Source organism: Vulpes lagopus, chromosome 7 (genome assembly GCF_018345385.1).
Source record: "Vulpes lagopus strain Blue_001 chromosome 7, ASM1834538v1, whole genome shotgun sequence".
Classification (NCBI taxonomy): Eukaryota; Metazoa; Chordata; class Mammalia; order Carnivora; family Canidae; genus Vulpes; species Vulpes lagopus.
The window spans coordinates 96,760,194-96,785,110 of record NC_054830.1 but is presented as its reverse complement, the minus strand read 5'-3'; the positions used below and the strand labels follow the sequence as shown (position 1 = coordinate 96,785,110).

Here is a 24,917-nt window from a genome sequence, read left to right as displayed (position 1 = left end):
TACATAAGTATGAGTGTGTCCTATTTTAGATATAGCTCTCATTAATGCCAGTGCTAGATTGGGGATAAAGGATTGCATAAAGCATAATTATGCTTCTCTGTATAGGTAAATGTGGAAATGCTTTTTTTTTTTTTTTTTTGGATTTTGGAGTATCATGGCTATTCCAAGTGCTCTCAGAAATGTAGTTTTTACACTAGAAAGTAAATATGTTAATGTATTTTGCATTTACTGATGTAATACAGTATCTTTAAAGATCTTGATTTCTAAGCCACCTATAAAAGGTCTATGTGGAGATGTTTGATACTTTCTCAAACTACAGACATAATAGTGCTAGGGGCTAATACCATTCTTAGTGGCTAGCACACATTGTGGCTCACTTGGTTTCTAGCACTGCATGATTTCATTCAATTTGTAGAACACCTCATGAGGTAGCTGCTCCTTTTATCCCTATTTTACAGATATGAAAATGGAGGCTTAATGGGGATACGCAACTAGTAAGTGGAAGTTGGGGTCTTTTTGATTCCTACTGATTTTAACCTTTTTAAAAAAAATTCAGAAGCCTTTCATCTGGAATGTTCTGTGGGGTGCTTTAAGAAGTTTTTAATTCTTTAATAGATTTCCAAAAAATTAGATAGTAGATATTTCAAACCATTTCTTCCCATAGGCTGAAATGTATATCACCATTGGTATGTGATATGATAATAGGTTGGTGCGTTACAGATATGTATTGTACTTTTCTTTTTTTTAAACTTAAATTCTAGTTGGTTGACATACAGTTCAATATTGGTTCAGGAGTAGAGTTCAGTGATTCATTATTTACATATAACACTCAGTGCTCATCATAACAAGTGCCCTCCTTAATGCCCATTGTCCATCTATCTGATCCAACCTATTAACTTTTCTGATTGGATCCTAACGCAAATTTTTCCCTTAAATTTGTTTTGCTATTATTTGTGTTTTGGTGCTTGAAAAATTTTATGCAAATTTTGTATTCCAATAAGTAAGTATCAACTAACAATTCTAAATATTAGTTACATGTTTCAACTAAGCACCAGCTAAAAAATCCTAAACACTTTAACATAACATCCCTTATCTCTTCTTTATCCCTATATAAATATGCTATAATAAAGTTAGTAATAATAAACAATAAAAATTAAATAATGATTAAAGCCCACTACTCATTACTGTGACTCAGTTCCTGTGACTTCTCTTCCCCATCACATCTTCCTTTTCTCTATACGTAATGTAATAGCCACTTCTGTATCGATGATGTGTGGTATTAGAAGGAATGATATGACATGAAGGGTGATTGGTTTGGTTATTTAATTTCCTATTTGTGCTTCTGACTTTCTTTCAGAATACTCTTTAAAAAATATTTTAGAACATGTTAGAGTCACAAATTCTCAAACATTAATTTTTCAAAGTAGCTCTTAAGTTTTGGATAATGTGTTCCAAAAGAAACTTGGTAGATTTAAGGTCTTTAAATGATACCTTTAATTTGCACTCTGAGAGCAGGGAGTTTTGGGGTAGGACAGTGTTTTACCGGTTGGATAAAACCAACTCAGCAACTGGTGATAACAATGTTATAGAGAAAATGCTGCCTGAACTTGGCCAGTGGTTAAGATTCTTTTTTTTTTTTAAAGATTTTATTTGGGATCCCTGGGTGGCGCAGCGGTTTGGCGCCTGCCTTTGGCCCAGGGCGCGATCCTGGAGACCTGGGATCGAATCCCACATCAGGCTCCCGGTGCATGGAGCCTGCTTCTCCCTCCGCCTGTGTCTCTGCCTCTCTCTCTCTCTCTCTGTGACTATCATAAATTTAAAAAAAAAAAATTTTTTTTTAAAATAAAGATTTTATTTATTTATTCATGAGAGACACAGAGAGAGAGAGAGGCAGAGACACAGACAGAGGGAGAAGCAGGCTTCCATGTAGGGAGCCTGACGCAGGACTCTATCCAGGGTCTTCAGGATCACACCCTGGGCTGAAGGTGGTGCTAAACCGCTGAGCACCCGGGCTGCCCAGTGGTTAAGGTTCTTTAGCTTGTTTTTTCCAGGTGGATCTAGATCAGGAGAAAAAAGCTATGTGTCTGTCTAGTTTGGATTTCTAATTTTGGTCAACAGTTTCATAACAGTGAACATTCCTGCATGAAATTATTTTAGATGGAATATATATGTATACATATATTTTAGGTAGAATATATATATTTATATTTTATAAAAATATATATAAGGTATATACTATATATATTTTAAAGATCTCAGCTAAGAATTTGATAACAGGCTATTTTAACAAATATATATTATATACAATTTTAGATAGAATATATATCTGTTCTGTATTTCTGTAGTTAAAATTTCTTAGTTGTTAATTTTTTTGCATCTAAGAGTTGCAGTATGAAACTAAAGGTTTTCAAGCTTTAGTCAGGTCTTCATTAGCTGTAGTAACTGATTACTGGACAGTGATAGGGGAAGAAGATCATAGTAACTTTAAATCTAGTTTAAAATTAAATAAAAAATACTAGTCAAAGATTTGATCCTGAATGGACTGAATCTCTATTTCATTACACTCAGTATTTGGGAACTTCTTTATTTTTCTAAATATATCATCCAAGAGGTGCCTGGGTGTCTTGGTCTATTAGGTGTCTTGCCTTTGGCTCAGGTCATGATCCCAAGGTCCTGGAATCAAGCTGCATATTGGCCTCCCTACTCAGCAGGGAGCCTGCTCATCACTCTTCTCCCAGCCCAGTGCTCTCTTTTGCTATCTCTGTTGCTATCTCTGTCTCTCTCTGTCTCTCTCTCAAATAAATAAATAAAATCTTAAAAAAAATCAACCCAAAGTATAAAAATAACAAAAGTATTATAATTTATTGGTATTATTATTGTGTACATTCTGGATAAAAGACCAAAGACGATTATTTTAAAGCAGCCTGTGGTGAAGTTCTTAGCTGAGCTCTTTTAGAAAAATAATAGAATGGAAATACAGTAGGAAAGAAGGCATCTTAACTACAGAGTTCCTTCCTCTCCCTTCCCTTTCTTGCCTAAATCCTCCACCTGGCAAGTCCTGGCACATCCCCATTGGAGTTCAAAGAGTCGAGGCTCCCTTTAACCTTTTTTACACTCTTGCTCGACTCATAACTGTTGGTGGGGCTTTGCCAGGAGCCTAGGAGCTTAGGATGACTTCCTGGGTTGTCCTTGATGACAGTGAGGAATGTCCCTCCATTTCAGGGGACCCAGTCTGAACTTGAACCAAGCACCACATAACAGAAGCATTTAATTTTATATTTGCTGAGTGATAATTTTTAATTAATATTTTGACTTTTATCAGATTAGCTTGTACATAGTCTAAAAAGTAAAATAGTACTGCAAGGTCAATAGTTGCATGGCCCTTGCTCTCTACTACCTGTTTCTACTCCCTCAAGGCAACTGCTTTTAATTCTTTTTTTTTTTTTTTTTGCTTTTAATTCTTATTGCTGTTTCTTCTGATGTTTAACTTCCTGTTTCTGAATAACATGCATATCCTGCCATGTTTTCAGTTTCCACCATTAGATATTATCTGTTGGTCCCCACTTATTTATTACCTCTATTGTACCCTTCTTCCACATAGCACACACTTATTCCTCCCCTCCCTCATCCTTTCTTTGGGGTTCTATTTTGGGGGGTATTTTTTTCTATAGCTTTTTTTCTTGGTATCTCATCTTTATTTTTCTTCATAGCATATTTTACTATATTCTTTGTTGTTTATTATGTTTCCTCTTATGTGGACAGGAACTTTGTTTTGTTCATTGCTATCTCCCAATGCCTGGAATAGTGTCTGGCGTATAAGAGCTGGTAAATAAAGATTTGCTGAATTATTAAATGAGTGAATAGTTGATAACTGTCTCATTTTATTTATTATTTATTTATTTATTTATTTATTTATTTATTTATTTTTAGAGAGGGAGAGAAAGGGAGGGAAGAGGGGCAGAGGGAGAGGGAGAGAGAGAAAATCTTAAGCAGGCTCCACACCTAGTGCAGAGCCTTACATGGGCCTCAATCTCACAACCCTGAGGTCATGGTCTGAGCCAAAATCCAGAGAGATGCTTAAGTGACTGAGCCACCTAGGCACCCCAGTAATTGCCTCATTTTAAATTGGATTAGTCTATATGCACAATCACTGAATTATTTTTAAACTCTTTAACAGAACTGAAAATCTCTCATTATGTTCCTACACCTCAGCAATTCTATTGTTTTAAGTTTCTTGTAGAAGACATCCATCCTGGACTCTTCTCTCTTCTTTCTCCATTCTGGATAAATTGTTTTTTTTTTTTTTTTAAATTTTTTTTTAAATTTTTTATTTATTTATGATAGTCACAGAGAGAGAGAGAGAGAGGCAGAGACACAGGCGGAGGGAGAAGCAGGCTCCATGCACCGGGAGCCCGATGTGGGATTCGATCCCGGGTCTCCAGGATCGCGCCCTGGGCCAAAGGCAGGCGCCAAACCGCTGCGCCACCCAGGGATCCCTGGATAAATTGTTTTTTAGGCTCCCTGCCACTGTCCTCCCTAGGACTTCCCGTTACCATCTTCCTTGGGATACCCTCTGCTTCTCTTCTATACTGGATCTCTTATTTGCTGGTCTTGTGCATTCCTCCCTGTGTGATTTACTCCCTTTGTAGGGTAGCTTCTTGAGAAATTCTGCATCAGAGAAAAAATCTTGAAATTTGCATTCTGAAAATATCTTTATTTGATCTTTACCCTTTTTCCTAATTTAGTTGGATATTCATTAAGTTCTAGTGTCAAGAAATCCAAAGTCCTTTAATTCCTGATCTTTTTTATGTGGTCCATGGTTTCCACTGGAAACTTGTACATAGTGGTCATCAAGTCTGGAAACATGGGGGAATATCTAGAAGTGGTTTACTGATATTATAACATGATAAAGTAATAATGTATATATATTTTCATACTCTATGGACACTATAGAATTTTTTCCATGTTCCCAGTGTTCTGAAATTTCATAATGATGGGCCTTGTATGGATGTTTTTTTCATTCATTTTGGGCACTCATTTAGCTCCTTCAATTTTAAAGACTCAAGTAATTCATTTCTAGGAAATTCTCTTATATTTATTACTTTGCTTATTTCTTCTCTTCTGTTTTCTTTACCTTCTCTCTTAGAACTTCTATTATTTATATATATTGGGATTCCTGAATGTATTTGTTATCTTTTCTCTACTTCAATCCATTTTTATTATTCTACTTTCTGGGAGATACACACACATATATATAAATATAAATAATATATATAACACATGTATATGTATATAATATATGGCACATATATATATATTTATAAATGTAGTGTTTAATCCTTCTATATATTTTTATTTACAATTTTAACTACTCTACTTTGGAATATTCTTGATCCAAAGGAGAATATGCAAAAGAGTTGGCATTAGATTGTCTATGTTCTATACTAAAGAAAGGAATGTTGACTGTTGAGAGTAATATCATGTACCGTTCAAGAATTAGTTCTTTATTTGGTTATAGCCTTAATGTGGTGGTGGATTTGGTTATACTGAATCACTCTGTCTTCTGCATTACAGCATCAAAATCATAGGAAACAGATCTACTATGTTTATCAGGAAGATCTCAGACTAAAAATAGTGGCAGCACTTTAATTTGAATTAAATTATCTATTTGGTGAATTATCTATAACAAATTTTAAACTGAAATGCTTCTAAGCTGCCTTTCATCAGATGTCCATACAAGAATGTACATATAGTTTAATCCCAGCCTGAGCAAAATTTAAATAGGAAGGCAAATCCTTTGAAAAGAATTTCCTGTGAAGTGGGGAGCTAAGATGGTGGAGGAGGACTTTAGGTTTTCCTGGTCCCTTGAACACAGCTAGGTAAATGTCAAATCATTCTGAATACCCAAGAAATCGATCTGAGGACTGACAGAAGAAACTGCACAACTAGAGAGAGAGAAGAGGCCATTTCGTGGAAGGTAGGAAGTGTGGAGATGTTTGGGGGAGAAATGAGGGAGAAATGAATTGCAGATGCTGTGGAGGGGAGGGAGCTCTGGTCATGGAGTAAAGTGAGATAGAGAAGAGCACAAAGGGAAATGCACAAGGAAAATATTTCCCCAAAGCCATTGCCTCATTGGGAAAATGAGAGGGGCTGATTTTTGTGAGTTTTGGCAACCAGTGGGGCTCAACGACTGAAGTTTTAGCAGTCCATAGTGTGGCTGGGGTGGAGCCCCGAAGGCGCTGCAGTGCTCCTTTGGAGAAAGCAGGCAGGTAACTTGGGGGCAGGTGGTGTGATCTGAGGATCTTCTGATACGCATGGGGAGAGATGGTTCCACCTTCTTGGATCACATCTGAAAGAGGTGGCATTGCCTCTCCAGAGATGAAAGAGCTGGCGGTGCCATTTCTCTCCCTGCCCCTCAGCACAGGTGCAGAGACACACTTGCTGAGAGCAGCTAACCTGGACATTGGCTCTTTAGTGTGTGTTCTCTGCTCTGGTGTGACTGCTCTTCTGGATCAAACCTGCATCAGTCTCATTACAGCAAGACCCTCCCCCAGAAGACCAGTGCAAGTTTCTTCTATACCAGGTCCTTAAAGTTTGGAATTTTAAAACTCAACTAGCCTGGCAATGATAGAGCCCATAATATACTGCAATGCTCTGGGTGGGCAAGCAACCTAGACACAGACATTGTGAAGGCAGTGATCTAAAGAACACCTGGAACTCATGAGGGGAAATTGTTCAGTTTTCTGGAAGGGCTTCCCAGACAGCAGCAAGCAGGAATTCTCCCCTCCAGGGACAAAGATGCTGGTGGCACCATTTCCCTCCTTGACCCCTCAGCATAAACTAACTCAGTAAACAGCACAGCACCAACACTGGCTGTCTCATCTGCTTACACTAAGCCCTGCCCTCCTGCACTCCACTGGTACTGCTTTTCTCAGCAAGTGTGCCAAAGAAACAGTAGTGTGCCAAAGAAACAGTTCAGTGGGCTTCTCCCCCAGAAGACCAGCACAAACTCTTGCATGCACCATGTCTACTGACCATAGAGTTCTGCAAAGCTTCAGTTCTAGTGGAAGTAGCATCAAGTCTTTTAACAAGCAGACCAGATATGGCTAGTTAAAACTCAGCCATACTCTGGCCAGGGTCCAAACACTTCCCACTACAGGCAAGGAGAAACTCTGCATACCACTGACCTGTGGGATAGACCAGCCAAAATACAGCAGCAGAGTGCATGCAACACACACCAGAGACACTTCCTGAAGTGTCACGCCATTGGCGTTATATGATCTCTTCTTAATAAAGCCATTATTGTCAGGAGTAGGAAATATAACAGGCTTTCCTAGCACATAGAAGACAGTGACCTAAACAAAATACCAAGGCAGAAGAATTCATCCCAAAGAAGGAACAAGATAAGGTCACGGCCAGGGATCTAATTGAAACAGATATAAGTAATATGCCTGATCCTGAATTTGAAGAAATAATCCTAAGGATAGTAGCTGGGCTTGAGAAAATCATAGAAGGCTTCATGGAGACCCTTATTGCAGAGATAAAAGAGGAGTTAAAGACAAATCAGGCTGGAATAACAAATGCAAAACCAAGATTCAAAGCCAACTGGATGTAATGACCTCAAGGATGGAAGAAACAGAGGAAGGAATAAGTGATACAGAATATAGAATTATGGAAAATAATGAAACTGAACAAAAGAGGGAAAGAAAAATCTTGGATCATGAAAGTAGACTTAGGGAATTCAGTGACTCCATGAAGTGTAATGATATTCATATCATAGAAGTCCTAGAAAAAGAGAGAAAAGGGAGCAGAAGGTTTGTTTAAGGGAATTGTGGCTGAAAACTACCCTAATATGGGGAAGGAAACTGATATCCAAATCCAGGAAGCACCAAGAACTCCCATCAAAATCAACAAAAGTAGGCCAACACCAAGACGTAGTGTAGTTAAACATGCAAAATATAGAGATAAAGAAAAAATCCTAAGAGCATCAAGACAAAAGCCCCTAACATACAAGGGAAGACCAATAAAGTTAGCAGCAGATCTTTCCACAGAAATTTGGCAGGGCAGAAGAAGGTGGCATGATATATTCAACATGCTGAATGGGAAAAATCTGCAGTCAAGAATACTCTCTCCAGCAAGGCTACCATTCAGAATAGAAGGAAATATAAAGAGTTTCCCAGACAAACAAAAACTAAAGAATTCATGACTACTGAACCAGCCCTGAAAGAAATATTAAAGGGGACTCTGAGTGGGAAAGAAAGACCAAAATCAGCAAAGACTAGAAAGAAACAGAGAAAATTTCCAGAAATTATGACAAAACAAGTAATAAAATGGCACTAAATTCATATCTATTAATAATTACTCTGAATGTAAGTGGACTAAGTGCTCTAATCAAAAGACATAGAATGAAAAAAGTGAAAAAAAAAAAAAAACCAAAGCAGAACAAAACCTATGACCCATCTATATGTTGCTTACAAGAGACTCATTTTATATTTTATTTTTTTAATTTTAAAAATATTTTATTTTTAGGTAATTTTTACACTAACATAGGACTTGGGCTTATAGCTCTGAGATCAAGAGTTGCAGGCTCTACCAATTGAGTCGGCCAGGTGCCCCAAGAGACTCATTTTAGACCTAAAGACACCTGCAGATTGGAAGTGAGAGGATCAAGAAATATTTACCATGCAAAAGCTCATCAAAAGAAGGCCAGAGTAGCCATACTTCTATCAGACAAACTAGATTTTATTTATTTACTTTAATTAAACATTTAAAGAATTTATTTATTTTAGAATGAGAGCATGAGTGGGAGGGGCAGAGGGAGAGGGAGAGGGAGAGAAAATCTCAAGCAGACTCCATGCTGACCTCAAAGTCTGATGTGGTGCTTGATCCCAAGACCCTGAGATCATGACCTGAGTTGAAACCAAGACCTGAGCTGAAACCATGAGTCATACATTCAACCACTTATGCCATCCAAGTGTCCCTGGACAAACTAGACTTTAAACCAAAGGCTGTAACAAAAGATGAAAAAGGGCATTACATCATAATTAAGGGGTCCATCCAACAAGAAGATCTAACAATTGTAAATATTTATGTTATATATATATATTTGGAGCACCCAAATATATAAAACAATAACAAACATAAAGGAACCCATTGATAATAATACAATAATAGTAGGATACTAAACGCCCTACTCACATCAATGGACAGATCATCTAAATAGAAAATCAGCAAGGTTACAATGGCTTTGAATGACATACTGGACCAGATGGACTTAACAGATATATTCAGAACATATCAACCTCAAGCAGCAGAGTACACATTCTTTTCAAGTGCACATGGAACATTCTCCAGAATAGATCACATACTGGGCCACAAATCATGCCTCAGTAGGTACAAAGGGATTGAGATCATACCATGTATATTTACCTACCACAGTGCTATGGAACTTTAGGTGATCCACAAGAAAAAAATCTGGAAAGACCAAAAATATATGGAGGTTAAAGAATATCCTACTAAAGAATGAATGAATCAACCAGGAAACTAAAGAAGAAATAAAAATACATGGAAGCAAATGAAAACGAAAACACAATGGTCCAAAGCCTGTGGGATGCAGCAAAAGTGGTCTTAAGAGGGAAGAATATAGCAATACAGGCCTACCTCAGGAAGTAGGAAGAATCTCAAGTAAGCAACCTAACCTTACACTTAAAGGAGCTTGAAAAAGAACAACAAATGAAGCCTAAGGCCAGCAGAATAAGGGAAATAATAAGGATGAAGGCAGAAATAAATGGTACAGAAGTAAACAAACCCCAGTAGAACATATCAATGAAACCAGGATCTTGTTCTTTGAAAAAATTAATAAAATTGATAAACCCCTAGCCAGACTTATCCAAAAGAAAAGAGAAAGGACCCAAATAAATAAAATCACAAATGAGAGGAGAAAGAACAACTAACACCACAGAAATACAGTTATAAGAGAATATTATGAAAAATTATGTCAACAGGTTGGACAATTTGGAAGAAATGGTTAAATTTCTAGAAACATATAAACTACCAAGATTGAAACTGGAGGGAATAGAAAAATTGAACAGAATGATAACCAGCAGAGAAATTGAACCAGTAATAAAAAAATCTTTCAACAAACAAAAGTCCAGGGCCAGATGGCTTCACAGGGGAATTCTGCCAAATATCAAAGAAGGCTTAATACCTATTCTTCTCAAACTATTCCAAAAACTCCAAAGAAAAACTTCCAAACTCATTCTATGAAGTCAGCATTACCTTGATTCCAAAACTAGAGACACCACTAAAAAAAGAGAACTACAAGCCAATATCCCTGATGAACATGGATGTAAAAATTCTCAACAAAATACTAGCAAATTGAATCTAACAGTACATGAATGAATCACTTACCACGATCAAGTGGGATTTATTCCTGGGTTGTAAGGGTGGTTCAATATTTGCAAATCAATCAACACGATACACCACATTAATAAAAGAAAGCATAAGAATTGTATGATCCTCTCAATAGATGCAGAGAAAGTATTTAACAAAGGACAACATCATTCTTGATAGAAGCCCTCAACAAAGTAGGGATAGAGGGAATATACCTCAACATAATAAAGACCATATATGAAAAACCCACAGTTAATATTATCCTCAGTGGTGAATAACTGAGAGCTTTTCCTGTATGGTCAGGAACAAGATAGGGTTTTACATTCTCATCACTGTTATTTAATGTAGTACTGGAAGTCCTAGCTTTAACCATCAGACAACAAAAAGAAATAAAAGGCATCCAAATTGGCAAGGAAGAAAGGCAAACATTCACTGTTTGCAGATGACATGATGCTCTATGTAGAAAATTCCACCAAAAAATTGCTAGAACTGATACATGAATTCAGTGAAGTCTTAGGATACAAAATCAATGTACAGAAATCCTTTGCATTTCTATACACCAATAATGAAGCAGCATAAAGAAAAATTGAAAAATGGATCCTGTATACAATTACACCAAAAGCCATAAGATACTTAGGAATAAACCTAACAAACTCTGAAAACTATAAAACACTTATGACGGAAATCAAAGATGACACAGAGAAATGGAAAAACATTCTGGGGAATGGATTGAAAGAACAAATATTGTTAAAATGTCTATCCTACCCAAATCAATCTATACATTTAATGCAATCCCTATCAAAATACCCCCAGCATCTTTCACAGAGGTAGAAAAACAATCGTAAAATTTGTATGGAATCACAAAAGAAAAAGACCCTAAGAAATCTTGAAAAATAAAAGCAGAACTGGAAGCTTCCCAATTCTGAACTTGAAAGTTATATGACAAAGCTGTAGGGATCAAGTCAGTATGGTACTGACACAAAAACAGACACAGAGATCAATGGAAAAGAATAGAAAACCCAGGAATGGACCCACAACTCTATGGTCAACTAATCTTGACCAAAGCAGGAAAGAATATCCAATGGAAGAAAGATAGTCTCTTCAACAAATGGTGTTGGGAAAACTAGACAGCTACATGCAAAAGAATGAAACTGGACCACTTTCTTACACCATGCAAAAAAATAAATTCAAAATGGATGAAAGATTTAAATGTGAGACAGGAAACCGTCAAAATCCTAGAGGAAGACATATGCAATATGTAACAACTTCTGTTTTTTAAAAAGATTTATTTACTTTAGAGAGAGAGAGAAAGAGAGCATGAATGGGAGAGGCAAAGGGAGAGGGAGAGAGAATCTCAAGCGGACTCTGCACTGAGCACGGAGCCCAATGAGGTGCTTGCTTTCCCATGCCCTGAGATCATGACCTGAGCTGGAACCAAGAGTCAGATGCTCAAACAACTGACTGGGGCGCCACACAGGTGCCCCACAGGTGCCCCAATCTATAGCAACTTCTTACTAGTTATGTCTCCTAAAGCCAGGGAAACAAAAGCAAAAATAAACTATTGGGATTTTGTTGAGATAAAAAGCTTCTGTATAGTGAAGGAAACAATCAACAAAGCTAAAAGGCAACTTTTGGAATGGGAGAAGATACTTGAAATGACATATCTGATAAAGAGTTAGTATCCAAAATCTATAAAGAACATAAAATTCATCACCCAAAAAACAATCCAGTTAAAAAATGGGCAGTAGAAATGAATACAACATGTATTCAGATGGCCAATAGGCACATGAAAAGATGCTCAACATCACTCATCACCAGGGAAATACAAATCAAAATTCCAATGGGATATCATCTCACACCTATCAGAGTCGCTAAAATGAATAGCACAGGAAACAACAGATGTTGGCGAGGATTCAGAGAAAGGGGAAACTCTCTTAGACTGTTGGTGGTAATACAAATTCTGGAGCCACTCTGGAGAACAGTATGGAGTTCTTTAGAAAGTAAAAAATAGACTGTCTCACCATCCAGTAATTGCACTATTGGTATTTACCCAAGGATACAAAAATATAAATTCGAAAGTGTGCAGTGCAACCTGATGTTTATAGCAGCATTACCAACAATAGCCAAATTACAGAAAGAGTCCAAATGACCATTGACTGATAAATAGATTAAGAAGAGGTGGGGTACACACACACACACTGGAATATTACTCAGCTATCAAAAAGAATGAAATCTTGACATTCGCAATGATGTGGATGGAACTAGAGATTATTATGCTAAACCAAATAAGTCAGAGAAAGACAAAAACCATATGATTTCACTCATATGTGGAATTTAAGAAACAAAAAGATGAACATGGGGGAAAAAGGGAGGCAAATCATAAAAGACTCAACATTTAGAGAGCAAAGTGAGGGTTACTGGAGGGGGGGCATAGGCTAAATGGGTGATGGGAATTAAAGAGAGCCCTTGTGATGAGCACTGGGGGTTGTATTTAAGTGATGAATTGCTAAATTCTATACCTGAAACTAATATTACACTGTATGTTAATTAATTGGAAATTAAATAAAAACTTGAAAAAAAAAGAATTTTATGTGTTTTCACAGTGAACATGAATGATTTTTGATGATTTTTTTTGGATTTTCCATTTTCTATCACATTAGTTCCACTTGCGTGGACATTGAGGAATAAAACATTTGTTCCATTTCTGATATTATACTTTAATTTGAAAATTGTTTGATAGAACTGTTTTCTGTCTTGAGGCAATTTCTGAGTTAATTGAACTGTGGTGGGTGGGTCCACCCACCACAGCTCATCAGAAATAATGGTGAGACCAAATCAACACTACCAAATCGATTTTGTTTATAACCTTGGGCATAGTAAAATATCTGCTAATGAAAGGAGCAGAGTCTTTCATTAAAGAATATGTAATTCTTTTTGTTTGAAAAAATGAGAGGTGGCATTTAAAAGCCACAAAAACATGATAGATAATACACCTGCCAGTTATGTTAAAGCTGTATAATAGGACTTGATAAAACCATATTTGAAAAATCTACTCTGATGCTTTAACTTTTCAGATTAGAAAGAGAGTATTTCTCCAAAAACAAGAAACTAAATGAAGAGATCGAGGAACAGAAGAAAGTAATTATAGACCTTTCAAAGAGACTCCAGTATAATGAAAAAAGTTGCAGTGAATTACAGGAAGAACTTGTAATGGTAAGGATAAAAAAAACCCTATGGCAATTACTTTATTGGGTCAAATTCGATGTTTAACAGGTTCCCCCCCCCCCACTACATGCCATGAGATAATAGCATGAAAGTAATTTTAGTGCCATTGATATAAAATTTCAAAATCAGAGATGCTGATTACAAGAAAAGATGTATGTGATAAAACCTCTCTCTAGAAAAATTGGGAAAACTCATTGGGAAAAATTGGGAAAACAGAATTATAGATTATTTTAGAATTTATTCAGGGGCCTTCCTTCCTTCCTTCCGCCCTTCCTCCCTTCCCCCCTTCCCCCCTCCCCCCTCCTTCCCCTACCCCCCTGGTGCATTGTTACTTAGGTGAGAGGGGGATCAGGGTTTATAATCAATAGATCTAATGATTTCAAAGATTCCCTTTTGTAGTCATTTTGTACCTGATCATTTTGTTTCCATTCCCCAATAATCCATCTTTCACACCATCACCACATTTGTCTTCCTGAGTTATTGATCTGATCTTGTCATCCTCACTTTATTAAAAAACCATCAATGTCTCCTTGTGAAAACAAGGAGAATGAAGTTCAGCTTCTTGTCATATAATCTAAAGCCCCTTTCTTTATGGCTCCGTGTTAACTCTTTGAGCTTCTTCTGTGTCCACTGCCCTCTATCTTGCTTCAGCCCTTAGTGTATTATTCTTGCCTTCCTAAACACATTGTATATTTTCATATCTTCTTGCTTTTGTTCAAGCTCTTCGTTTTTTTGACTCACATTAACTGAACTGCGTCTTTTGTTCCATTAGTAAACCCCTGTGTATCCTGTAATGCCCTGCTCTGATATCTTGCAATCTGTGCAGCCTTCCATGATTCCCTCTTTCCCCACTGTCCCATCCTTCTAGTCAGAATTTTGCCTTTTCCCAACTTTGTGTTTCCTTTTTTTAAATTTTAAAAAATATTTGTTTGAGAGGAGAGAGACCACACAAGTTGGGAGAAGGGGCAGAGGGAGAGGGAGAAGGAGACTCCCCGCTGAGCAGGGAGCCTGATGTGGGGCTCAATCCCAGGATCTTGAGATCATGACCTGAGCCAAAGGCAGATGCTTAACTGCCTGAGCGATCCAAGCACCCCCCAGCTTTGTGTTTCTTTCGTACTTAGTTTACCATCTTCACCACAGTTTAGCATAATACTCACCAAATCTGATATGTATTATCTCTGCTAAGAGATTGTGAATGCATTGGATTTAACATAATTCATTTTACATATGAAGATTCCACTCCATATATATTCCACTATATATTCCAATATAATATATTCCACTACTATATATGTATTTGGTTGATGCAGCACACTGCTGTTCAGTAGTTTGCTGGGAACCCCAAAAGGGAGGGCATAAAATCTAGAGTAGCACCCTGTGTCTTTTTCTTGTTCCCCACAGGAATACCTTCTGCAGACTTAGCTACTTCACTTTTAATTCTTAGTGATATCAGTTATTGAAGAAAATAAATATTTTTCTCCTTGTCAAAAGATATGGAGACTCTGGGTTATATTAAGAAGTGGTGGCCAAATTAGCGCTGCCCAGATAGAAAGGTAGCGATGGATAAAATTTAAACTCTATCACTTTCAAATGATCAATATTTTTCTTTATGTATATGCATACTTTATTTATTTATTTTTTATTGGAGTTCAATTTGTCAACATATAGCATAAGACCCCGTCAAGTGCCCCCCTCAGTGCCCATCACCCAGTCACCCCAACCCCCCACCCACCTCCCTTTCCACCACCCCTTGTTCATTTCCCAGACTTAGGTGTCTCTCATGTTCCGTCACCCTCACTGATATTTCCCACTCATTTTCTCTCCTTTCCCCTTTATTCCCTTTCACTACTTTTTATATTCCCCAAGTGAATGAGACCATATAATGTTTGTCCTTCTCCAATTGACTTGCTTCACTCAGCATAATACCCTCCAGTTCCATCCACGTTGAAGCAAATGGTGGGTATTTGTCGTTTCTAAGGCTGAGTAATATTCCATTGTATACATAGACCACATCTTCTTTATCCATTCATCTTTCGATGGACACCAAGGTTCCTTCCACAGTTTGGCTATTGTGGACATTGCTGCTATAAACATTGGGGGGCAGGTGTCCTGCTATTTCACTGCATCTGTATCTTTGGGGTAAATCCCCAGCAGGGCAATTGCTGGGTTGTAGGGTAGCTCTATTTTTAACTCTGAGGAACCTCCACACAGTTTTCCAGAGTGGCTGTACCAGTTCACATTCCCACCAACAGTGCAAGGGGGTTCCCCTTTCTTCACATCCTCTCCAACATTTGTGGTTTCTTGTCTTGTTAATTTTCCCCATTCTCACTGGTGTGAGGTGGTATCTCATTGTGGTTTTGATTTGTATTTCTCTGATGGCAAGTAATGTGGAGCATTTTCTCATGTGCTCGTTGGCCATGTCTATGTTTCCTTGGTGAAATATCTGTTCATGTCTTTTGCCCATTTCATGGTTTGTTTCTTTTCTGTTGAGTTTAATAAGTTCTTTATAGATCTTGGATACTAGCCCTTTATCTGATATGTCATTTGCAAATGTCTTCTCCCACTTTCTAGGTTGTCTTTTAATTTTGTTTACTGTTTCTTTTGCTGTGCAGAAGCTTTTTATCTTGATTAAGTCCCAGTAGTTCATTTTTGCTTTTGTTTCCCTTGCCTTCATAGATGTATCTGCAAGAAGTTGCTGTGGCCAAGTTCAAAAAGGGTGTTGCCTGTGTTCTCCTCTAGGATTTTGATGGATTCTTGTCTCACATTTAGATCTTTCATCCATTTTGAGTTTATCTTTGTGTCTGGTGTAAGAGAATGGTCTAGTTTCATTCTTTTGCACGTGGCTGTCCAATTTTCCCAGCACCATTTATTGAAGAGGCTGTCCTTTTTCCAGTGGATAGTTTTTGCTGCTTTGTCGAATATTAGTTGACCATAGAGTTGAGGGCCCATTTGTGGATTCTCTATTCTGTTTCATCGAACTATGTGTCTGTTTTTGTGCCAGTACCACACTGCCTTGATGATCACAGCATTGTAGTACAACCTGAAATCTGGCATTGTGATGCCCCCAGCTCTGGTTGTCTTTTTCAACATTCCCCTGGCTATTCAGGGTCTTTTCTGATTCCACACAAATCTTAAAATGATTTATTTCAACTCTCTGAAGAAAGTCCATGGTATTTTGATAGGGATTGCATTAAATGCGTAAATTGCCCTTGGTAGCATTGACATTTTCACAATATTAATTCTTCCAATCCACAAGCATGGAATATTTTTCCATCTCTTTGAGTCTACCTCAATTTCTTTCGAAGTGTTCTGTAGTTTTTAGGGTATAGATCCTTTACCTCTTTGGTTAGGTTTATTCCTAGGTATCTTATGCTTTTGGATGCAATTATAAGTGGGATTGCCTCCATAATTTTTCTTTCTTCAGTTTCATTGTTAGTTATTGAAATGCCACTGATTTCTGGGCATTGATTTTGTATCCTGCCACACTGCCGAATTGCTGTATAAGTTCTAGCAATCTTGGGGTAGAGTCTTTTGGGTTTTCTATGTACAGTATCATGTCATCTGCAAAGAGGGAGAGTTTGACTTCTTCTTTGCCAATTTGAATGCCTTTTATTTCTTTTTGTTGCCTGATTGCTGAGGCTAGGACTTCCAGTACTATGTTGAATAGCAGTGGTGAGAGTGGACATCCCTGTCATGTTCCTGATCCTAGGGGAAAGGCTCCCAGTGTTTCCCCATTGAGAATGATATTTGCTGTGGGTTTTTCATAGATGGCTTTTAAGATCCTGAGGAATGTTCCCTTTATCCCTATACTCTGAAGAGTTTTGATCAGGAATGGATGCTGTATTTTGTCAAATGCTTTCTCTGCATCTATTGAGAGGATCATATGGTTCTTGTTTTTTCTCTTGTTATGATCTATTACGTTGATTCCTTTACGAATGTTGAACCAGCCTTGCATCATGGGGATAAATACCACTTGTTCATGGTGAATAGTCTTTCTTCTTAATGTACTGTTGGATCCTATTGGCAAGTATCTTGTTGAGAATTTTTGTATCTGTGTTCATCAGCGATATTGGTCTGTAATTCTTCTTTTTGGTGGGGTCTTTGTCTGGTTTTGGAATTAAGGTGATGCTGGCCTCGTAGAATGAGTTTGGAAGTATTCCATCCCTTTCTGTCTTTTAGAACAACTTTAGTAGAATAGGTATTGTTTCTTCTTTAGACGTTTGATAGAATTCCCCTAGGAAGCCATCTGGTCCTGGACTTTTGTGTCTTGGGAGGTTTTTGATGACTGCTTCAATTTCCTCCCTGGTTATTGGCCTGTTCAGGTTTTCTGTTTCTTTCTGTTCCAGTTTTGGTAGTTTGTGGTTTTCCAGAAATGCGTCCATTTCTTCTAGATTGCCTAATTTATTGGCATGTAGCTGCTCATAATATGTTTTTTAAATTATTTGTATTTCCTTGTTATTGCTTGTGGTATCTCCTTTTTTATTAATTTGAGTCTTTTTTCTTTTTAATAAGGCTGGCTAATGGTTTATCTATCTTATTAATTCTTTCAAAGAACCAACTCCTGGTTTTGTTGATCTGTTCTACAGTTCTTCTGGTTTCTATTTCATTGAGTTCTGCTCGAATCTTTATTAACTCTCTTCTGCTTGGTGTAGATTTTATTTGCTGTTCTTTCTCCAGTTCCTTTGGGTGCAAGGTTAGCTTGTGTATTTGAGTTTTTCCAATTTTTTGAGGGATGCTTGTATTGCGATGTATTTCCATCTCAGGACTGCTTTTGCTGTATCCCAAAGATTTTGAATGGTTGTATCCTCATTCTCATTAGTTTCCATGAATCTTTTTAATTCTTCTGTAACTTCCTGGTTGACCCTTTCATCTTTTAGCAGGATGTCTTTAACCTTCATGTGTTTGAGTTTCTTCCAAATTTCTTCTTGTGATTGAGTTCAGGTTTCAAAGCATTATGGTCTGAAAATAGCAGCGGACAATCCCAGTCTTTTGGTATCGGTTGAGACCTGATTTGTGACCCAGTATGTGGTCTATTCTGGAGAAAGTTCCATGTACACTTGAGAAGAATGTGTATTCAGTTGCATTCAGATGTAAAGTTCTGTAAATATCTGTGAAATCCATCTGGTCCAATGTATCATTTAAAGCTCTTGTTTCGGGATCCCTGGGTGGCGCAGCGGTTCGGTGCCTGCCTTTGGCCCAGGGCGCGATCCTGGAGACCCAGGATCAAATCCCACGTCGGGCTCCCGGTGCTTGGAGCCTGCTTCTCCCTCTGCCTATGTCTCTGCCTCTCTCTCTCTCTGTGTGTGACTATCATAAATTAAAATAAACAAATAAATAAAAAATTAAAAAAAATAAAGCTCTTGTTTCTTTGGAGATGTTGTGCTTAGAGAATCTGTCAGGTGCAGAAAATGCCATGTTGAAATCTCCCAGTATTAGTGTATTATTGTCTAAGTATGTCTTTACTTTTGTTCATTAATGTTTTTAAAGGATTTATTTATTTATTTATTCATGATAGACATAGAGAAAGAGAGAGAGGCAGAGATACAGGCAGAGGGAGAAGCAGGCTCCATGCCAGGAGCCCGACACGGGACTTGATTCCGGGACTCCAGGATCGCGCCCTGGGCCAAAGGCAGGCGCTAAACCGCTGAGCCACCCAGGGATCCCCCAGTTTGCTTATTAATTGATTGATATGCTTGGCAGCTCCCACATTAGGGGCATAAATATTCATGATTGTTAGGTCCTTTTGTTGGATAGATCCTTTAAGTGTGATATAGTGTCCCTCTTCATGTCTTACTGCAGTCTTTGGGATAAACTTTAATTTATCTGATATAAGGATTGCTACCCCTGCTTTCCTTTGAGGACCATTTGATTGGTAAATGGTTCTCCAGCCTTTCATTTTCAGGATGTAGGTGTCCTTAGGTCTAAAATGAGTCTCTTGTAGACAGCAAATAGATGGGTCTTGCTTTTTTTATCCAGTCTAAAACCCTGCGTCTTTTGATGGGCTCATTAAGCCCATTCATGTTCAGAGTTACTATTGAAAGATATGAATTTAGTGTCATCATAATACCTATTCAGTCCCTGTTTTTGTGGTTTGTTTCTTTGGACTTCTTCTTTCTTTTACAGAGTCCCTCTTAATATTTCTTGTAGAGCTGGTTTGGTGGTCACATATTCTTTCAGTTTCTGCCTATCTTGGAAGCTCTTTATCTCTCCTTCTATTCTGAATGAGAGCCTTGCTGGATAAGGTATTCTTGGCTGCATGTTCTTCTCATTTAGGACCCTGAATATATCCTGCCAGCCCTTTCTGGCCTGCCAGGTGTCTGTGGAGAGGTCTGCTATTAATCTAATATTTCTCCCCATATAAGTTAGGGATCTCTTGTCTCTTGCTGCTTTAAGGATTTTCTCTTTATCTTTGGGATTTGTAAGTTTCACTATTAAATGTCGAGGTGTTAAATGTTTTTTTTAATTTTTAATTTTGTGTGTGGGGGACCTCTCTATCTCCTGGATCTGAATGCCTGTTTCCCTCCCCAAATTAGGGAAGTTCTCAGCTATGATTTGTTCAAATATGCTTTCTGGTCCTCTGTCCCTCTCGGCGCCCTCTGGAACCCCAATAAATGTAGATTTTTCCTTCTGAGGCTGTCATTTATTTCCCTTAACCTTTCCTCATGGCATTTTAATTGCTTTTCTCTTTTTTTCCTCAGCTTCCTTCCTTGCCATCAACTTGTCTTCTATGTCACTCACTCTTTCTTCTACCTCATTAACTCTTGTTGTTAGGACCTCCAGTTTGTATTGCATCTCATTTAATTGATTTTTGATTTCAGCCTGATTAGATCTAAATTCTGCAGTCACCAAGTCTCTTGAATCCTTTATGCTTTTTTCCAGAGCCACCAGTAGCTTTATAATTGTGCTTCTGAATTGGCTTTCTGACATCAAATTGTAACCAAAATTCTGTAACTCTGTGGCAGAGAGTACTGTTTCTGATTCTTTTGTGGTGAGTTCTTTCTATTCATTTTGCTCAGTGCAGAGTGGCTAAAAATGAGTTGTACTAGAAAAAGAAAGGAAAAAAAAAAAAGAAAAAGAAAATAAAAAGGAGGGGTATCCTCTGGTTTTATGTACTGTAAATCCCTCGACTTCCCCTGGAGCTTTCCAGCACTGCTGGTCAAGAACTTTCTCTTCCCCTGTCCTTCCAGCTGGTCTTCTGGGGGTGGGGCCTGCTCTGCTGATTCTCAGGTGTTTGCACGTGGGGGAGCTGCCCCACCCCCTGCCAGGTGCAAGGCTCAGTGGGAGCTGTTTTTCCTGTGAGGCCCTTGTTGCCTGGCGGCCCCACCCTCCCAGGCACAGGGTGACACTAGGAGGAACAACCCCACTGGTGGCGGCCAGCTTTCCAGCTCTGGAGTCAGCTCCCCGCAGTAACTACCATAGTCTCCCAGTCTGCACTGGCCTGGATACTCCTGGGGTGGGGGGCGCTGACCTGCACAGATCGGGGGCGCCCACTGGTGGCAGGAGCATCCTCGCTGTCCTGGGCCCTCGCCGCCTCCCTGTCCCAGGGGGAGTGCAGGATCCTGGGCTGTGTCCCCTGTGCCCTGGGCTCTGGGGCCTGCACTGCTGGAATCGTGCTCCCAGGGCTGCGGCTTCCGAAGGCAGCAGGGCGCAGCCCCCTCCGCCCCTAGCCCCCGCCTGACCGACCGGCTGCTCCCCGAGGCCCCGCCGGGCGCTCCAGCCCTTTACCGCGCTCGGCCCGCGGGGTGTGGGGCGCCCTCCCCCTGGCGCACGTCCTCTGTCAGTGACCCCGGGAGGCTGGAGGCCCCACGGCCCCTCCTGCGGTTCTGCCCGGGCTCCCTGCTGAGTGCCTTTCAGTCCGGGAACAATCTGGTGTGGATTTTTAAAGTTCTTGCTTCTCCGGGGCTGGGCTCTTCTGTCCCAGAGGCTCTCGCTGCCAGGCCTTCGCCCGGCTCCTGCGGGGCCCCTCCCCTACTTGATTTTTTATTTTATTTTTTCTACATTCCTACCTTGTTAGAAGCACAGAGTCTTCTCTCTGTAGCATTCCAGCTGTCCTCTCTTTAAATCTCAGTCGAATTTGTAGGTTTTCAAGATGATTTGAAAGTTATCTAGGTAAGTTGGGGCTGGGTGGGTTGAGGACCCCACTCCTCCGCCAGCTTGCCCCGCCCCCCCAAATGATCTAATGTTATATTTGGTCTTCATTTAACCCAAGATATTCATTGTGTTCTGATTCAGGGACTGATACTATTCTTCGCTGTTGGGTTAAATTTGTTGTTTGAGTTCTTTGAATGTGAAATTTTTAGGAAGTTTAGAGCTCTCTGTGTAGCATACCTCTATTGCCTGTTCACTCTTGTGTACTAACCCTCAATTTCCTAGGCTATCCTACTTCTTGACTCCTGGCTCAGGAGATGAATCAGTGGTGGGGAAACACATGTCAAAGCCATTGAGCTGAGTCACAGATTTGGTCTTCTTGCTTAAAGACTCTGTGTTCAGTAGTTTGAAAAGTTAGCCAGAGTTACAACTAAGAATGTGTCGGGAGAGACAGTCATCAGTGTCAGTTGTATGAATTATCCTAATTTAGCTTTCTACATTCCAGTGACTAGATACAAATGAAGAAGACAGGCTTAATTCACCGTGGAGGGTACTGGTACTTGGTGATGAAAAAATTTCACTTGGTGCTAACAGGTTTTTCTTTTTCAACTTTTACAACTTGGCACATGGTCTGAAATAAGGCAAGTTGCAGCTTATGGGCAATCTTTGTTCACTTGTTTGGGCCTCATCCTATGAAGCACTGTTGTGATCACAGTGAGGAAGAGTGCAGACTAATTATTTCTGCAAAGCTTGATGGATTACTTGACATTGTCACAGATCAGTGAATAATAGTTCCTTGCTGAAGAGCTAATGATTCAGGTTGCACCTAAGTGATCTATATTGTATATGCTTCAATCTAACTATACTTTTCCTTTCTATTTTTCATCTTTCTTAAACGTATAGCTTTGTCTTATTTTCTTCCATCTTCCTGTTTCTTTTGCTTCCCCCCCTTCCCTATAATGAGATTTCTAACTTGTTCTGTTTTCTGATTGGAGCTGTTGTTCTCTAGCACTTTACCTGACCATAATATAAAATTTAAGAATTATTTAATGAAAAATTTTTAATGAAAATACTGTTACTTTATGTATTAAGTACAGTGTTTTTCTTTTTTTATAAAAAATTCATCTAGCACTTTTTCTAAATATATTTTTCTTGTACATATTCTTTTTTTTTTTAATTTTTTTTTAATTTTTTTTTTATTTATGATAGTCACAGAGAGAGAGAGAGAGAGGCAGAGACACAGGCTGAGGAAGAAGCAGGCTCCATGCACCGGGAGCCTGAAGTGGGATTCGATCCCGGGTCTCCAGGATCGCGCCCTGGGCCAAAGGCAGGCGCCAAACCGTTGCGCCACCCAGGGATCCCTCTTGTACATATTCTTTGATTGTTTTTCTTTCCCCAGTAGATTAGTGGCTCTTGGAATGGGGAGAGGGCAAAGTTTTAGAAAATTTTTCTCAAAAGAGATATCTGTCAAATTAAAAGTTTTAAAACATAAAAAATAGCATTTTTCTAGTTTTGTGTCCTCAAAGCTAGCTATTATTATCTTTGCTTTGAATTCATAATGGGTTTGACTAAAGAAAAAATGACCTTAAGAGGAGGCTTTTACCTTTGCTTTTGGAAATCAAGCTTTGTTTTAATGACATCTCAGGATCCCATGTACCTGTGTGTCTTTCTCACACTTATGTTTTTTTTGAGCATAATAGTTTCAATATTTTTTAGAATATAAATGGGAAGTATAAATTACTTACAGGTAATTTTTCTCTCCCTTTGAGGTAACAGCTTGTTTTCCAGACTAGGTCATGTTCATGGTCATTATTCAAGTCTTAGTCTTTATTTTCTCTGTTGCATTGCAAGAAAAAATTAAAGCCACTTTCCTCTCTAGGTTTACTAGTGAGATCAAGGTGTTATTAATAATGCAAAGACTTCAGGAAGTTTTGATTGAAAAATAACAGTTGTATAACTTAGTATAACTAAGTGTGTAACTAAGCTTTTAGAGTTGGAGGAGGTCTCAGAGATTGTCTAGGTAAGAATACATGAAGTGTTAATAAACCACTTGGAAAGTGATAGCTCTCTTGTTTTAGGAGATATAATACAAATATACAACATAATTTTGGAGTATGTTGAATCCTTTGTTGGTATTTAAGAAATATAAACTCAGACAACTTTAACTTTACTTTTATATTAATGAAATTTTTCCTATTCATTGTATGGGTTTGAGAAATATGATTAGTAAATGAATGGCATATTGTTATTATATTTAATGCCATAGAATTAATAGAATTTAAATATAGGACATCTAAAGATTTAACAAAATTAGTTTTGTGTTCTGTGTTATACACTATTGAATTTGACTTTAAAAAGTTTTGATTAAAATTGAACTATTAATTTCACAATCTATGAGTTTAATAATGATTTAATCAACTACTAAATAAAACTGACTTTCTAATTTAAGTTGCTTAGTGATTATGCTTATTAAAGTCCATCAGAGGCTCAACATATCCAGTTGGGTCTTTTAGTCATTACTGTGAATTTTTATATTTGCTTCTCCCGAAGCAGGGGAGCTATCATTTTAAAATTGGTATTATTAGGATTTGCTTTGTGCTTTCTACAATGAAATTTTTTAAGTCCATCATTTCTTGAGATTTGTTTCTCTGCCACTCAGTAATATTTAGTTACAGCTCTAGGAGAGACCATATATTGAAAAGGGAATTCTAGTTCTCATGAGGTTTTGTTCAAAGAATATTTTATTCTCTAAAGAACTCGTGATTGAAAATGGTCAAGTGCACGTTTTTTCCCTGTACTTTGGGGGTTTAACTGATTATATAATACAATGATTGCCAGCATTAGATAGGATTTTGGAAAGTGCTCTGATTACTATGCTTTGTGGTAAAGTTAATGTTTCTTGATAATATTTTTGCTTCAAATGATCTGTTAGGTTTGCTTTAGGGTGACATGTCTCTGATTTTGCAGAAGGTACCCGAAATTAATTGGCTAATAAATATTCTATATTGATTTTTTACTAAAAAATAGTTGATTCCTTCAGAATAGTAGTGTTTGTATATGAACATTGTTTTTGCTAATATGAAAATCACTTTCTTTCTTTCCTAGTGGCCCTTAAATATTAATACTATTAGATAGTACTCACTGAATGTGTATGTGTGTATCTGTGTGTTTAAATGTTCATTATGTGGCTGGCTTTCTAAATTTATAATGTG

General features: G+C 38.1%; 1 protein-coding gene across 9 annotated transcripts in view; it reads left to right on the top strand.

Annotated features, from left to right (window-relative positions):
• CCDC171 (coiled-coil domain containing 171) overlaps positions 1–24,917 on the top strand; it is a 340,332-nt gene that overhangs the window by 75,873 nt on the left and 239,542 nt on the right. For 8 of the 9 annotated variants that reach the window (XM_041762317.1, XM_041762318.1, XM_041762315.1 and 5 more), the window contains one exon: positions 13,467–13,605. The exons of the other annotated variant lie outside the window; for it this stretch is intronic. In XM_041762317.1, coding sequence (XP_041618251.1) covers positions 13,467–13,605 — 139 coding nt within the window. The remainder of the gene's footprint in view (positions 1–13,466; positions 13,606–24,917) is intronic. 9 annotated transcript variants of the gene reach the window in all.